Below are 14,152 nucleotides of genomic sequence, written 5' to 3' on the forward strand. Positions count from 1 at the left end.
CCCACACCTCACGCTGCCTCGGCAAGGCCAGCAGCCCAGACCATCACACAAACCAACCTCCCTTCCATTGACTCCACCCACACCTCACACTGCCTCGGCAAGGCCAGCAGCCCAGACCATCACACAAACCAACCTCCCTTCCATTGACTCCATCTACACCTCACACTGCCTCGGCAAGGCCAGCAGCCCAGACCATCACACAAACCAACCTCCCTTCCATTGACTCCACCCACACCTCACACTGCCTCGGCAAGGCCAGCAGCCCAGACCATCACACAAACCAACCTCCCTTCCATTGACTCCACCCACACCTCACACTGCCTCGGCAAGGCCAGCAGCCCAGACCATCACACAAACCAACCTCCCTCCCATTGACTCCACCCACACCTCACACTGCCTCGGCAAGGCCAGCAGCATAGTTAAGGATGAGCCGCATCCTGGACACTCCCTCTTCTCCCCTCTCCCATCGGGCAAGAGGTACAGAAGTGTGAAAGGCACACCTTCAGATTCAGGGACAATTTCTTCCCAGCTGTTATCAGGTAACTGAACCATCCTACTAACAACTAGAGGGTAGTCCTGAGATACTATCTAACTCATTGGAGACCCTAAGACTATCTTTGTGTCGGAAAATAACTGCAGATGCTGGTTCAAATTGAAGGTAGACACATAATGCTGGAGTAACTCAGCGGGTCAGGCAGCATCTCAGGAGAGAAGGAATGGGTGATGTTTCAGGTGGAGACCCTTCTTCAGACTGATGATCTATCTTTGATTGGACTTAATCTTGCACTAAATGTTATTCACGTTATTCCCTTTATCATGTGTCTGTACACTGTGGACGGCTCGATTGTAATCATGTATTGTCTTTCTACTGTCTTTCTGCTGACTGGTTAGCACGCAACAAAAGCTTTTCACTGTACCTCGGTGACAATAAACTAAACTAAACTCAAACTAAACTCAAAGCTCCCCTGGCACCACTCATTGTTTTTTTTCTTCTCCTTCTGTTATGCCACCACTATCATCCCTTCCTTCACTGTCTCTCCATCCCGTCACTAAATGTAGTCCCTCCTTTTCCCCCGTCTCCCCCTCCCACACTCTGGCTACTGAGCAGACCCAAGGGAAGAAGAGGGAGTGTCCAGGATGTGACTCATCTTTAACTATGCTGCTGGCCTTGCCGAGGCAGTGTGAGGTGTGGATGGAGTCAATGGGAGGGAGGTTGGTTTGTGTGATGGTCTGGGCTGCTGGCCTTGCCGAGGCAGTGTGAGGTGTGGATGGAGTCAATGGGAGGGAGGTTGGTTTATCCGATGGTCTGGGCTGCATCCACAACTCTGCAATTTGTTTCATTTCAAATTTATGGGATTTGGGATTTGATTTTGTTCCAGTTTTACTTGTTGTTACGTTAATGTAGATTCTACATTAGACCACAGCACCGTATCTCATTGTTGCTCATGTTCACCACAGTGTAAAACCTGCATTTAACTCTTCACCAAAGCTCTAAAGCCTATTATTATCCTGCGTAACCATTTCATGGTGTATTATTACCAATGTGTTAATAGCACGTCGTGCCTCACAGCACCAGGGACCTGGGTTCAATCCTCACTTTGGGTGCTGTCTGTCTGGAGCTTGCACGTTCTCCCAATGACGGTGTGGGTTTCCGTAGAGCTTCCACCCACATCCTAAAGACGTGCGGGTTTGTAGGTTAATTGGCTCTCTGTAATTTGCCCCTAGTGAGCAGGGATTGGATGAGAAAGTGGGATAACATAGAACTAGTGTGAACGGGTGATCAATGGTCGGTGTGGACTCGATGGGCTGAAGGGCCTGTTTCCTCGTTGTATCCTACAATCAATCAGTCAATCAATCATTGGGATGACGCAAAGGTAATGTGATTGGGAAACGGTTCTGCATGTTATTTCTTCATAATTTACAAAGTATTCATTAGTAAAATTAGTTTCATTTCAACTTACAATTGAGGATCAAAACTAATTTTGGCATAACGGTAGCATTTAAAGACGTTCAACTAAAAGTGACAGTTTAATAAAGGCAAATAGAGTCATACAACATGGAAACACCTCATCCATCCCAACCAACATGTCCCATCTGCACTAGTCCCACCTGTCAGCGTTTGGCCCAGACGAAATGTGTAGGAAGGAACTGCAGATGCTGGTTTACACCAAGATAGACACAAAGTGCTGGAGTAACTCAGCTGGACAGGCAGCATCTCTGGGTAGAAGGAATGGGTGATGTTTCAGGTCGAGACCACTTGCTCATGGTATAATGTTATTGAACCTGCCTCAACCACCTCCTCTGGCAGTCAACCCCACACATCAAAAAGGAGACACAGGGAACTGCAGATGATGGCTGATCAAAATAAGACACAAAGTACTGGAGTAACTAGTGGGGTGCCGCAAGGCTCAGTGCTAGGACCCCAGTTATTTACAATATATATTAACAATTTTGACGAGGGAATTAAATGTAACATCTCCAAGTTTGCAGTTGACACAATGCTGGGTGGCAGTGTGAGCTGCGATGAGGATGCTATGAGGCTGCAGGGTGACTTGGATAGGTTGGGTGAGTGGGCAGATGCAGGGCAGATGCAGTATAATGTGAATAAATGTGAGGTCATCCACTTTAGTGGCAAGAACAGGAAGGCAGATTATTATCTGAATGGTGTGTAGGAAAGAACTGCAGATGCTGGTTTAAATCGAAGGTAGACACAAAATAGTGGAGTAACTCAGTGGGACAGGTGGCATCTGTGAACTAGCAGCATTTTGTGTCCATTATCTGAATGGTGTCAGATTAAGAAAAGGAGAGGTGCAACAAGACCTGGGTGTCCTTGTACATCAGTCACTGGAAGTAAGCATGCAGGTACAGCAGGCAGTGAAGAAAGCTAATGGCATGTTGGCCTTCATTGCGAGAGGATTTGAGTTTCTGAGCAAGGAGGTCCTACTGCAGTTGTACAGGGCCCTGGTGAGACCACACCTGGAATATTGTATGCAGTTTTGGTCTCCTAATTTGAGGAAGGATATTATTGCTTATTGAGGGAGTGCAGCGTAGGTTCACCAGGTTAATTCCCGGGATGGCTGGACTGTCATATGTTGAAAGAGTGGAGCGACTGGGCTTGTATACACTGGAATTTAGAAGGATGAGAGGGGATCTTATAGAAACATATAAAATCCTTAAAGGATTGGACAGGCTAGATGCATGAAAAGTGTTCCCGATCTTGGGGGAGTCCAGAACTAGGGGTCACAGTTTAAGAATAAGGGGTAGGGCATTTAGGACTGAGATGAGGAAAAACTTTTTCACCCAGAGAGTTGTGAATCTGTGGGATTCTCTGCCACAGAAGGCAGTGGAGGCTGATTCACTGGATGTTTTCAAGGGAGAGTTAGATTTAGCTCTTTGGGCTAAAGGAATCAAGGGATATGGGGACAAAGCAGGAACAGGGTACTGATTTTGGATGATCAGCCATGATCATTTTGAATGGTGGGGCTGGCTCGAAGGGCCGAATGGCCTACTCCTGCACCTATTTTTCTATGTTTCTAACTCCAGCAAACCGCTGGGGGGCATCGGGTCAGTGTGACTGGGGTGGGAGTGGGGTAACATGGTGACAGGGGGGATAGGGATGTGGAGCAGTGGGACAGTGTAATGGAGGGACACGGGGCATTGAGAGGGGGTGAGAACTGGAGGGAGTGGGATGGGACGGAGGGCAGTGGGAGGGGGAGAAAGGGGTGAGAGAGGGGGGGAGTGCGGAAGGGAGGAGCGGGACGGAGGGCAGGGGCACATGGGACAGTAAGCAGAGTCTTGTGACAAGTATCAAGGAGTTGTCCGGAAGAGGGATCTCCACACTACTGCACTCTGCAGCTCTCTGCTGGGAGAGAGTGGAGGGGGAGAGAGAGTGGAGGGAGGGAGAGAGAGTGGAGGGAGGGAGAGAGTGGAGGGAGTGTGTGTGTGTGGAAAGAGGGAGTGGAGGGAGGGAGGGAACGTGTGTGTGGAGAGAGGGAGAGAGTGGAATGAGGGAGGTCGGGAGAGAGTGGAGGTAGGGAGAGAGTGGAGGGAGGGAACGTGTGTGTGGAGGGAGAGGGGGGAGGGAGGGAGAGAGTGGAGGGAGAGAACGTGTGTGTGGAGGGAGAGGGGGAGGGAGAGAATGGAGGGAGGGAACGTGTGCCGCTCAGGGACTGGTTGCGCCTGTTGTTGTGCTGAGGTGGTGCCGCCTCTTTGATGGATAATTCATGTCCCGGGAGCTGGATCTGCAGCATGGCCCCAGAGCAGAGCAGCAACAGCAGCAACAGCAGCAACAGCAGCGGGCAGTGCAGTGGTGGGGAGGACAGTGGTGGGCAGGGCAGTGGTGGGCAGGGCAGAGGATGCATGAACAGGCGCTGATGGTCTAACAGGGTGCTGGTGCAGGATGGTGGTGGAGCCGGTGCTGGCGGCGGCCAAGGGCGGGGATGTGCCGGCGCTGCGGGCTCTGCACAGCCGGGGGCTACTGTCCGGGGCAGGGGCCGACCACCTGGGGGCCACGGCCGTGCACCTGGCCGCCCGCTCCGGCCGCACCGACGCGCTCGCCTTCCTGGTGGACGAGGCGAAGCTGCCCGGGAACCAACGGGCCAGGAACGGCGCTACCCCGGCTCACGACGCCGCCGCCACCGGGCACCTGCCCTGTCTACAGTGGCTGCTCAACGCGGGCGGCTGTGGCACACAGGTGGGTCCGGGGACAGGGCAGGGCAGTGGGGACAGGACAGGACAGTGGGGACAGGACAGGGCAGTGGGGACAGGACAGGGCAGTGGGGACAGGACACCGGGCAACATGTGGGACCGGGGACAGGACAGGGCAGTGAGGACCAGGGACAGGGCAGTGGGGACAGGGGACACGGGCAGGGAGACGGGACATCAGGGGGAACCGGACACCTGCCCCGTCTACAGTGGCTGCTCAACGCGGGCGGCTGTGACACACAGGTGGGACAGTGGGCAGTGGGGACAGGACACCGGGCAACAGGTGGGACACGGGACAGGACACCAGACAGTGAGGACCGGGGACAGGGCAGTGGGAAAGAGGGGGACGGGACAGTGAGACGGAGACTGGACCGGGCGCTGAGACGGCGGTGGACGGGGCGGGGACCGCAAGGTGACAAGGGGTTCGGGGGGCAGTGGTGAGTGGGGACGGGGGGGGCAGGGGCTGAGGCACGAAAGACCAAGGGCTGTGGACAGCGGGTGTGAAGGCAGCGACTGTGGATCAGGAGGCTGTGGTGAATTGGGACGGAGACCAGAGTACAGCACAGGATCTGGCCCTTCGGCCCTCGCCGATAGCCGCCGTAGGGATTCAATGACACGTCACACTCCCGGGTGAGAGTGGAATAGACACACACACACACTCCCTCACACACACACACACACACACACACACTCACACTCACACACACCTCCGCCCACAAGGAGTGAGCTCGCACCCTGTGTCAGTAACGGAATCCTTTGATAAAAGCATCCCAGCCACTTCTTGTTTCCCACTTATCTACTCGTGCTTGTTAGTGTCGACAGCAGTAAAAAATATCCTCTGGGCGACCGCCGACTGTGACCATCACAGCAGAACCTTTACACAGATGGAGTTCAGTGTGAGGAAGGGTCTCGGCCTCTTCCTTCTCTCCAGAGATGCTGCCTGACCCGCTGAGTTATCCAGCATTTCGTGTCTGTCTTCAAACTTTTCCAATGTATTGGCGCTCATTTTTACCGTGCTCTGAAATATTGTTTGAATGTGCAACAGGTAGATTGAACCGAGTCTGTAGAACTTGTGTGAACTTTACAAATAATTCGTTGTGTTAAGATTTGGAGTCACCATCAAATTTTCTTCCACTGCCAAATTAATTTAAGGGAGAAAATATCCGTCTATAAAACAAACACAAAACCTTTCTAATGAGTGAGACGGACAGAGGATGTACTTGAAGCGAACTAAGTTCTTCCTCCTCTGTGGGTCTTTGTATTTCAAAGCTCCTGGTATTTTCCATTGGTTTCTGGATTCTTTTTCTTTGCATTCAATTGATTCTTATGCCCATTTCCCCTTTATGAAGGGGCTGCATCTCTTTTTAGTTTAGTTTAGAGATACAGCACAGAAACAGGCCCTTTCGGCCCATCGGGCCCGTGCCGACCTGCGATCCCCGCACATTAACACTATCACATACCCTCTAAGGACAATTTTTACATTACCAATTAACCTACATTCCTGCACGTCTTTGGAGTGTGGGATGAAAATCTCGGAGAAAACCCACGCAGGTTACGGGGAGAACGTACAAACTCCGTACAGGCAACTCCCATAGTCAGGATCGAACCCGCGTCTCCGGCTCTGCATTCGCTGTAAGGCAGCAACTCTACCACTGCGCCACCAATTTTGTGAATCTTCCCTCTGGCATGTATTAATAGTCCAATGGTACTTTAATATCACATGTACAGTGAAATTCCTTTTTGCACACACCAGTAAAAATCGTGCCTCACATTACCACAGTCACATCTATGTAAATGAGTGTAAGAACAGTAGATGACTGAGACAGTGCACAAGAGTCGCCACGTTTCCTTCAAGTTTCAATGTTCTCCAAAACTTGCCCTGAAAGGCCCGTTCTCCTGGTGGCGGCACTGGGTCGGCGTTGCAAGGTTCGGCCTGATTTAGTTTCCTAATCTTCAATGTGTCACTTAATTTAGTTTAGAGATCCCGCATGGAAACAGGCCCTTCGGCCCACCAAGTTCATGCCAACCCCTGATTATCCGTTAACACTAGTTCAATGTTATCCCACTTTCTCATCGACTCCCTGCACACACTAGGGATAATTTACAGAGGCCAATTAACCTACAAACCCACACGTCATTGGGATACCGGAGCACCTGGAGGAAACACACATGGTCACAGGGAGAACGTGCAAACTCCACACAGACAGCACCCGAGGTCAGAATGGAACCCAGGACTCTGATGAGGAAGATGTTGTACCAGCTGCGCCCTTATGCCATTCTTCATCTGTCAAGACCCTAAATTCTACAATTCATTTCTGAAGCCACTTACTCAATTTTTAAGATGTGTAACTTTGTATAAAGAACTTTCTTTGCAGTCCCTTGGGGTCACTCATGCCTCGATTCTGCTCAATTCGGAGGTGGGAGATGAGGACAGAGGTGGAGCAGGAGGTGTGAGTTGGGTGGGAAGGTATGGAAGTGGTGGACTCCTTCTGCCATTTTGTCTCTGCGATCCCGATCAAAGGTACAAGGTCTACCTTACTGTCTCAGAACCTCCTTCCCTATTCTGGGCTGTCATGGGACTGTTGTTCTTGTCCAAGGAAGCTTTGAGAACAGCCTTGTATCATTCCACCATGCTGCTGGTAATAGCATGGAACAACCAGGACTTTGTAGTACTCAGTGGTAGAGTTGCTGCCTTACATCGCCAGAGACCCGGGTTGGAACCTGGCTATAGGTGCTGCTCTATGTAGTTTGTACGTTCTCCATGTGACCATGTGGGTTTCCTCCAGGTGTTCCGCTTTACTCCTACACTCTAAGTGTGCAGGATAGTGCTAGTGTTAGGGTTGATCACTGGTCAGCGTGGACTCGGTTGGCCGATGGGCCTGTTTCCACGCTGTATCTGTAAAGACTAAAGTCTACAAAGTCAAATGGATTTTTCTGCCCAACAGGGTTCTGATATCAATCAAAGCCTCCATTATCTTGTCCAGTGACCATTTGCCTTCCATTCCTCCTCATCTGCCACACCATCTTCTCCCCAAATAAATAAGTAAGGTAGTGTGGTCCCATTTCTAACCAGACCCTGTTTGAAAGAAGTTTCTCTTGACCTTTTTATTGAATTTATTAACGACTATTTCTCACGTGTGAAAATTACAAAACTGCCTTCTCTCAGGACCTTATAAACTCTCTGAAAACTCTCTTTCCACAAGACACTGAGGCTGGGGGTCTGTAGGATTTTTTAAATTTTAATTGCTTGATGGGATTTTGTGTCGGAATGAACTGCAGATGCTGGTTGATACTAAGATAGACACTGAATGCTGGAGGAAGTCAGCGGGTCAGGTAGCATCTCAGGAGAAAAGGAATAGGTGATGCTTCGGGTCGTAACCATCCCTAGATAGGGATGGGATTTTGTTAGGAAAAAAAAGCATGGGTTTTCTCCGGGATCTCCATTGTCCTCTGGCCAATGTCCAGGTTTGTAGGCTAATTGGCTTGGTATAATTGTAAATTGTCCTTGTGTGTAGGATAGTGTTTGTTTGCAGGGATTGCTGGTCGGCGCGGGTTCGTTGGGCCGAAGGGCATGTTTCTGAGCCAAATCTGCCTCCCTAAACTAAACAATCCATTAGGTGATGTGGAACCTTGGTGGAATTTGGAGATGTCACACAGATCAATCTGGATCTATAATTGAGCGACTGGTTAGCCTGCTCCTGTTCCTATGTTACTGGAGAGCTTTACCTTGTATCAAATCTCACTGGAAATGCCACTGGGTAAACAATCCATTTCCTTGCACCAACATTACTTCAGATTATCAAGCATACAAAATGAAAGAAGGTAAGAAATAACTGCCAGAACAGACCTGTTCAGCTGCTCGCACCAAGCATTAGATCGTTGCTGATCTTTTATTCCAGGTCCACTTTCCTGAACAAATTCCATATCCAATGTCTCCCTTAATGTCTAAAAAGTCCCTAAGCTGTGGTACTGTCCTATTCACCTCTACCCCATTGTGGACATTGGACTTTGTCTATGGAACTGATGCACTATATTCTGCACTCTGTATCTTCCCCTTTGCTCTACCTATTGTTCTTGACTTTGGCTTGGTTGTATTTATGTATAGTATTTTTTAGCTTTAGTTTTGACTTTAGGTATAGATTAGTTTAGAGATACAGCATGGAGACAAGTCCCCAGGCCACGCTGGCCATTCATCACCCACACACTAGTTTCCATGTTATCCCACATTCGCATCCTACACACTTGGGGCAATTTAGATTTAGAGATACAGCGTGGAAACAGGCCCTTCGGCCCACCGAGTCCGTGCCGCCCAGCGATCCCCGCACATTAACACTATCCTACACACACTAGGGACATTTTTTTTTACATTTGCCCAGCCAATTAACCTACATACCTGTACGGCTTTGGAGTGTGGGAGGAAACCGAAGATCTCGGAGAAAACCCACGCAGGTCACGGGGAGAACGTACAAACTCCGTACAGACGGCGCCCGTAGTCAGGATCGAACCTGAGTCTCCGGCGCTGCATTCGCTGTAGGGCAGCAGCTCTACCGCTGCGCCACCGTGCCGCCCAGAAGCCAATTAACCGACAAATCTGCATGTTTTTGTAGTGTGGGAGGAAACTGGATATCTCGGAGAAAACTCTTGCATGTCACAGGGAGAACGTGCAAACTCCGTACGGACAGCACCCGTAGTCTGGCAAGTGATAGGTGGATACAGGTGAGGGGGTTGGACGAAGGTGGTGGAAAGGTGGAGGTCGGGGGGAGGGGCGCGGTGGTGAAAACCCAACAGAGGTAGGGGCGAGGGTCAGACCGAGGCTCAGAGGGTGGGGGGGGGGGGGGCAGAGGGGTGGATGGCGGCTCAGGGGAAGTACTGTGGATGGATGATATCGGAAAGGGGGAGATTAGTTGGAGGGGGTTGAAAATCCAAAGGGTGTAAGGGCTGGCGTCAGATCCAGGGTAGACACAAAAAGCTGGAGTAACTCAGCGGGTCAGGCAGCATCTCAGGAGAGAAGGAATGGGTGACGTTTCGGGCCGAGACCCTTCTTCAGACTGATGAAGAGAGGAGAACTTGTTCAAAGTAGACATACCTTGAGGAGAATTCGCAGTGGAGCGGCAAGATGTGTAGGAAAAAAAACTGCAGATGCTGGTTTAAATCAAAGGTAGACACAAAATGCTGGAGTAACTCAGCGGGTCAGCATCTCAGGAGAGAAGGAATGGGTGACGTTTTGGGTTGAGACCCTTGTTCAGACTGATGGGTTTTCTTCCTACACATCCAGGCTCTGATATCAGAAAGGGGGAAGTCAAGAGGGGTTGCAATTCTGCTGTTCCTCAGTGAAGTGTAGTTAGATCTTTAATATCCACCCTTGTTCTCATCTCGCTCATCAGCACCTCCAACAGGGCAGCACTCCTTGAGGTTGCTGTACTCCACCTCTGAGTAGGACTTGAACTCACAACTTTGTGGTCCTGAGGTTATAGTTGTCAGTCGAGCCTCAGCTGATGTGACAAGCTGGCCGAGCACTGGGATGGGGGGAGGGGAAGGGGGGGAGGAGTAGAGAGCCAGCCCCTGTTGTCCCTGGTCTTTGTCCAAACATCTACCAATCAACTGCCCCCCCCCCCCGCCTCACCTGTATCCACCTATCACTTGCCAGACTTTGTCCCGTCCCCACCTCTCTTCCAGCTTTCTCCCCCCATTACAATCAGTCTGAAGAAGGGTCGTGATCTGAAACGTATTCTTCAGAGAAACTGCCTGACCAGCTGAGTTACTCCAGCACTTTGTGTCTATTTTTTGTAAACCAGCATCTGCAGTTCCTTGTATCTACATGAGTTGGTTGCGTGAACGTGAACGTTTATCCTACATTTATTCCTCACCTTGGTGACGTAAAGGAGAAAGTTCTGATCCTCACCATTAGCTCTCTGTGGTGGTTGAGCAGAAGAAAGGGACAGAAATACAAATGGAATAGTGAGAGGCCTGGATAGAGTGGATGTGGAGAGGATATGTCCACCAGTGGGAGAGTCCAGGACCACAATGAAAGGACCTACCTTTAGGAAGGAGATGAGGAGGAATTTCTGTAGTCAGAGGGTGGTGAATCTGTGGAATTCATTGCCACAAACGGCTGTGGAGGCCGTCAGTGGATATTTTTAAGGTGGGGATTGATGGCTTCTTGATTAGTGCGGATGTCAGGGGGGTTATGGGTAGAAGGCAGGAGAATGGGGTTGAGAGAGAAAGATAGATCAGCCATAATTGAATGGTGGAGTAGACTTGATGGGCTGAATGGCCTAATTCTGGTCCTACAACTTATGAACTTCAGATATGGTTCATTTAAAAAAGTGGCTGTGATTTACTTTTAAGTATCATCCCACGACCTTTGCTTACTTTTGTTTTATAGTCAGGGGCAGAAGTAAAATGGTTTTCACTTCTGCAACACAACTTTTCATGGGGTATTAGATCCTTTTGATGTATTTATAGTTTCGTACTGATGCAGCAATATGAGGCGTTGATCAAGCTGATGAAAGCACTGTCTACTGCACCACCTCCAACACGTGCTGGATTTCACAAGGTATTTTGTTGGTACACCTCCCTTGGGGAGTCCTGACTTAAAAGCAACACAACCTGCAGTTGAAACATATGAGAAAATCAGCCTCTGTGTAACTCACAATCTTTGTCCAGGGAGTTGTGAATCTGTGGAATTCTCTGCCACAGAAAGCAGCGGAGGCCAATTTACTGGATGTTTTCAAGGGAGAGTTAGATATATAGTTCCTCGGACTAACAGAATCAAGGGATATGGGGAGAAAGCAGGAACGGGGTACTGATTTAGGATGATCAGCCATGATCATATTGAATGGCGGTGCTGGCTTGAAGGGCCGAATGGCCTACTCCTGCACTTATTTTCTATGTTTCTAAAATCTGACTCCACGCAATGTATGTAGAAAATACACAATAAAAATTCAGGGACACAGCACTGTCAGAAAGAACGCAGAAATTATGGAGGAAACTGCATAGGTCTGGTAGCCAGTGTGGAGAGAGAATTAAGGATAAAAGTTCTGTGTCAATGACCTTTCAGTAGCTCATTTTCTTTTTTGAGTATCCCAGAGTTTGAAGAAGGGTCATGACCCAGAACATCACCTATCCATGTTGTCCAAAGATGCTTCCTGACCTCCTGAGTTACTCCAGCATTTTGTGTTTTTTTCTACTGAGTAACCCAGTATTTCATGATACGATACGATAGAACTTTATTTATTCCAGGAGGGAAATTGGTCTGTCAACAGTCATAAAACACAACAAGATACATGAAAATGAAATTAAAGTGATGAGTGGAAAGTGTGTGGGGGGGGGGGGGGGGGGGGGCTGGGGAGAAGGGGAGTCAGTCTACCCTATGACAGAAGTGGGAGTGGTTGTAAAGTTTGATAGCCACAGGGAAGAAGGATCTCCTGTGGCGTTCTGTGCTGCACCTTGGTGGAAGGAGTCTGTTGCTGAAGGAGGTTGACTTCTCAGGTTGACCAGTGTGTTATGGAGGAGGTGAGCTGTATTGTCCAATATACTCCGCAGTTTGAGGAACATCCACCAAGACCCCTCCAAGACCACCTCCAGTGAATCCAACTCTACCCCCAGGACGGAGCCGGCCTTCCTGGTTTATTTTAGGTCTACTCCACCACTTACTTTTTGGGCTGCACTCTGGAAGGTGCTGATTCACAAGGTCCTATCTGCCCTCAGTTCCCCACTTGGAAGTGTGCACGTAGTGGGAAAGGTTTTTAGTTTAGTTTAGTTTAGAGATACAACGTGGAAACAGGCCCTTAGCTGACAGAGTCCGCACCGACCAGCGATCCCCGCACACTAACACTAAGCTACACCCACTAGGGACAATTTACAATTATACCAATCCAATTAACCTACAAACCTGTGTGTCATTGGGGTGTAGGAGGAAACCAGAGATCCCAGAAAAAACCCATGTAGGTCACGGGGAGAAAGTGCAAACTCCATACAGACAAGCAGCCATAGTCAGGATAGATTAATTGGCTTGGTATAATTGTAAATTGTCCCTAGTGTGCATAGGACAGTTAGCATTTGGGGATCACTGGTCAACATGGACTTGGTGGGCTGAAAGGCCTGTTTCCGCGCTGTATCTCTAAACTAAACTAAACTCCGGCAGGTGACTTCCAGCAGGAATAGCCAATTATGACACAAAGATACAAATGACACAAAGCTGGGTGGCAGTGTGAACTGTGAGGAAGATGCTATGAGGTTACAGGGTGACTTGGACAGGTTGTGTGAGTGGGCGGATGCATGGCAGTTGCAGTTTAATGTGGATAAGTGTGAGGTTATCCACTTTGGTGGTAGGAATAGGAAGGCAGAGTATTATCTGAATGGTGTCAAGTTAGGAACAGGGGACGTACAAAGAGATCTGGGTGTCCTAGTGCATCAGTCAATGAAAGGAAGCATGCACGTACAGCAGGCAGTGAAGAAAGCCAATGGAATGTTGGCCTTCATAACAAGAGGAGTTGAGTATAGGAGCAAAGAGGTCCTTCTGCAGTTGTACAGGGCCCTAGTGAGACCGCACCTAGAGTACTGTGTGCAGTTTTGGACTCCAAATTTGAGGAAGGATACTCTTGCTATTGAAGGCGTGCAGCGTAGGTTTACTAGGTTAATTCCCGGAATGGCGGGACTGTCATATGTTGAAAGATTGGAGCGACTAGGCTTGTATACACTGGAATTTAGAAGGATGAGAGGAGATCTTATCGAAACGTATAAGATTATTAAGGGGTTGGACATGTTAGAGGCAGGAAACATGTTCCCAATGTTGGGGGAGTCCAGAACAAGGGGCCACAGTTTAAGAATAAGGGGTAGGCCATTTAGAACGGAGATGAGGAAAACCTTTTTCAGTCAGAGAGTTGTGAATCTGTGGAATTCTCTGCCTCAGAAGGCAGTGGAGGCTAATTCTCTGAATGCATTCAAGAGAGAGCTAGATAGAGCTCTTAAGGATAGCGGAGTCAGGGGGTATGGGGAGAAGGCAGGAACGGGGTACTGATTGAGAATGATCAGCCATGATCACATTGAATGGCGGTGCTGGCTCGAAGGGCCGAATGGCCTCCTGCTGCACCTATTGTCTATTGTCAAACAAACAGAAAAGTCACCAGAAGTCACTCAACGGGTCGGGCCGCGTCACTGGAGAAAAAGGACAGGTGACGTTTTGGGTTGGGACCCTTCCTCAGACTGCCTGCTCCGGCCTCACTGAGCTCATCATGTAGAGGAAAGAACTGCAGATGCTGGTTTAAACTGAAGGTATGAAGAAGGTTCTCGACCCGAAATGTCACCCATTCTTCTCTCCAGAAATGCTGCCTGTCCCGTATTTTGTGTCACCTCCACTGAGTTCATCTCCACATACCTCAATCCCATCCCCCCTGCTCCAATCCCTTTCCACCTACATCCAGGACACCTCGCGCACTCTGCAACT

At 49.4% G+C, this 14,152-nt stretch overlaps 1 protein-coding gene across 1 annotated transcript in view; it reads left to right on the top strand.

Moving 5' to 3' along the window:
* Positions 1–4,232: 4,232 nt before the first annotated feature.
* espn (espin) overlaps positions 4,233–14,152 on the top strand; it is a 182,887-nt gene continuing 172,967 nt past the window's right edge. Inside the window, exon 1 of the mRNA XM_078425730.1 lies at positions 4,233–4,693. Within this exon, the coding sequence (XP_078281856.1) occupies positions 4,400–4,693 (294 nt within the window). The 5' untranslated portion in view covers positions 4,233–4,399. The remainder of the gene's footprint in view (positions 4,694–14,152) is intronic.

This window comes from Rhinoraja longicauda, chromosome 30 (assembly GCF_053455715.1).
Source record: "Rhinoraja longicauda isolate Sanriku21f chromosome 30, sRhiLon1.1, whole genome shotgun sequence".
Lineage (NCBI taxonomy): Eukaryota > Metazoa > Chordata > Chondrichthyes > Rajiformes > Arhynchobatidae > Rhinoraja > Rhinoraja longicauda.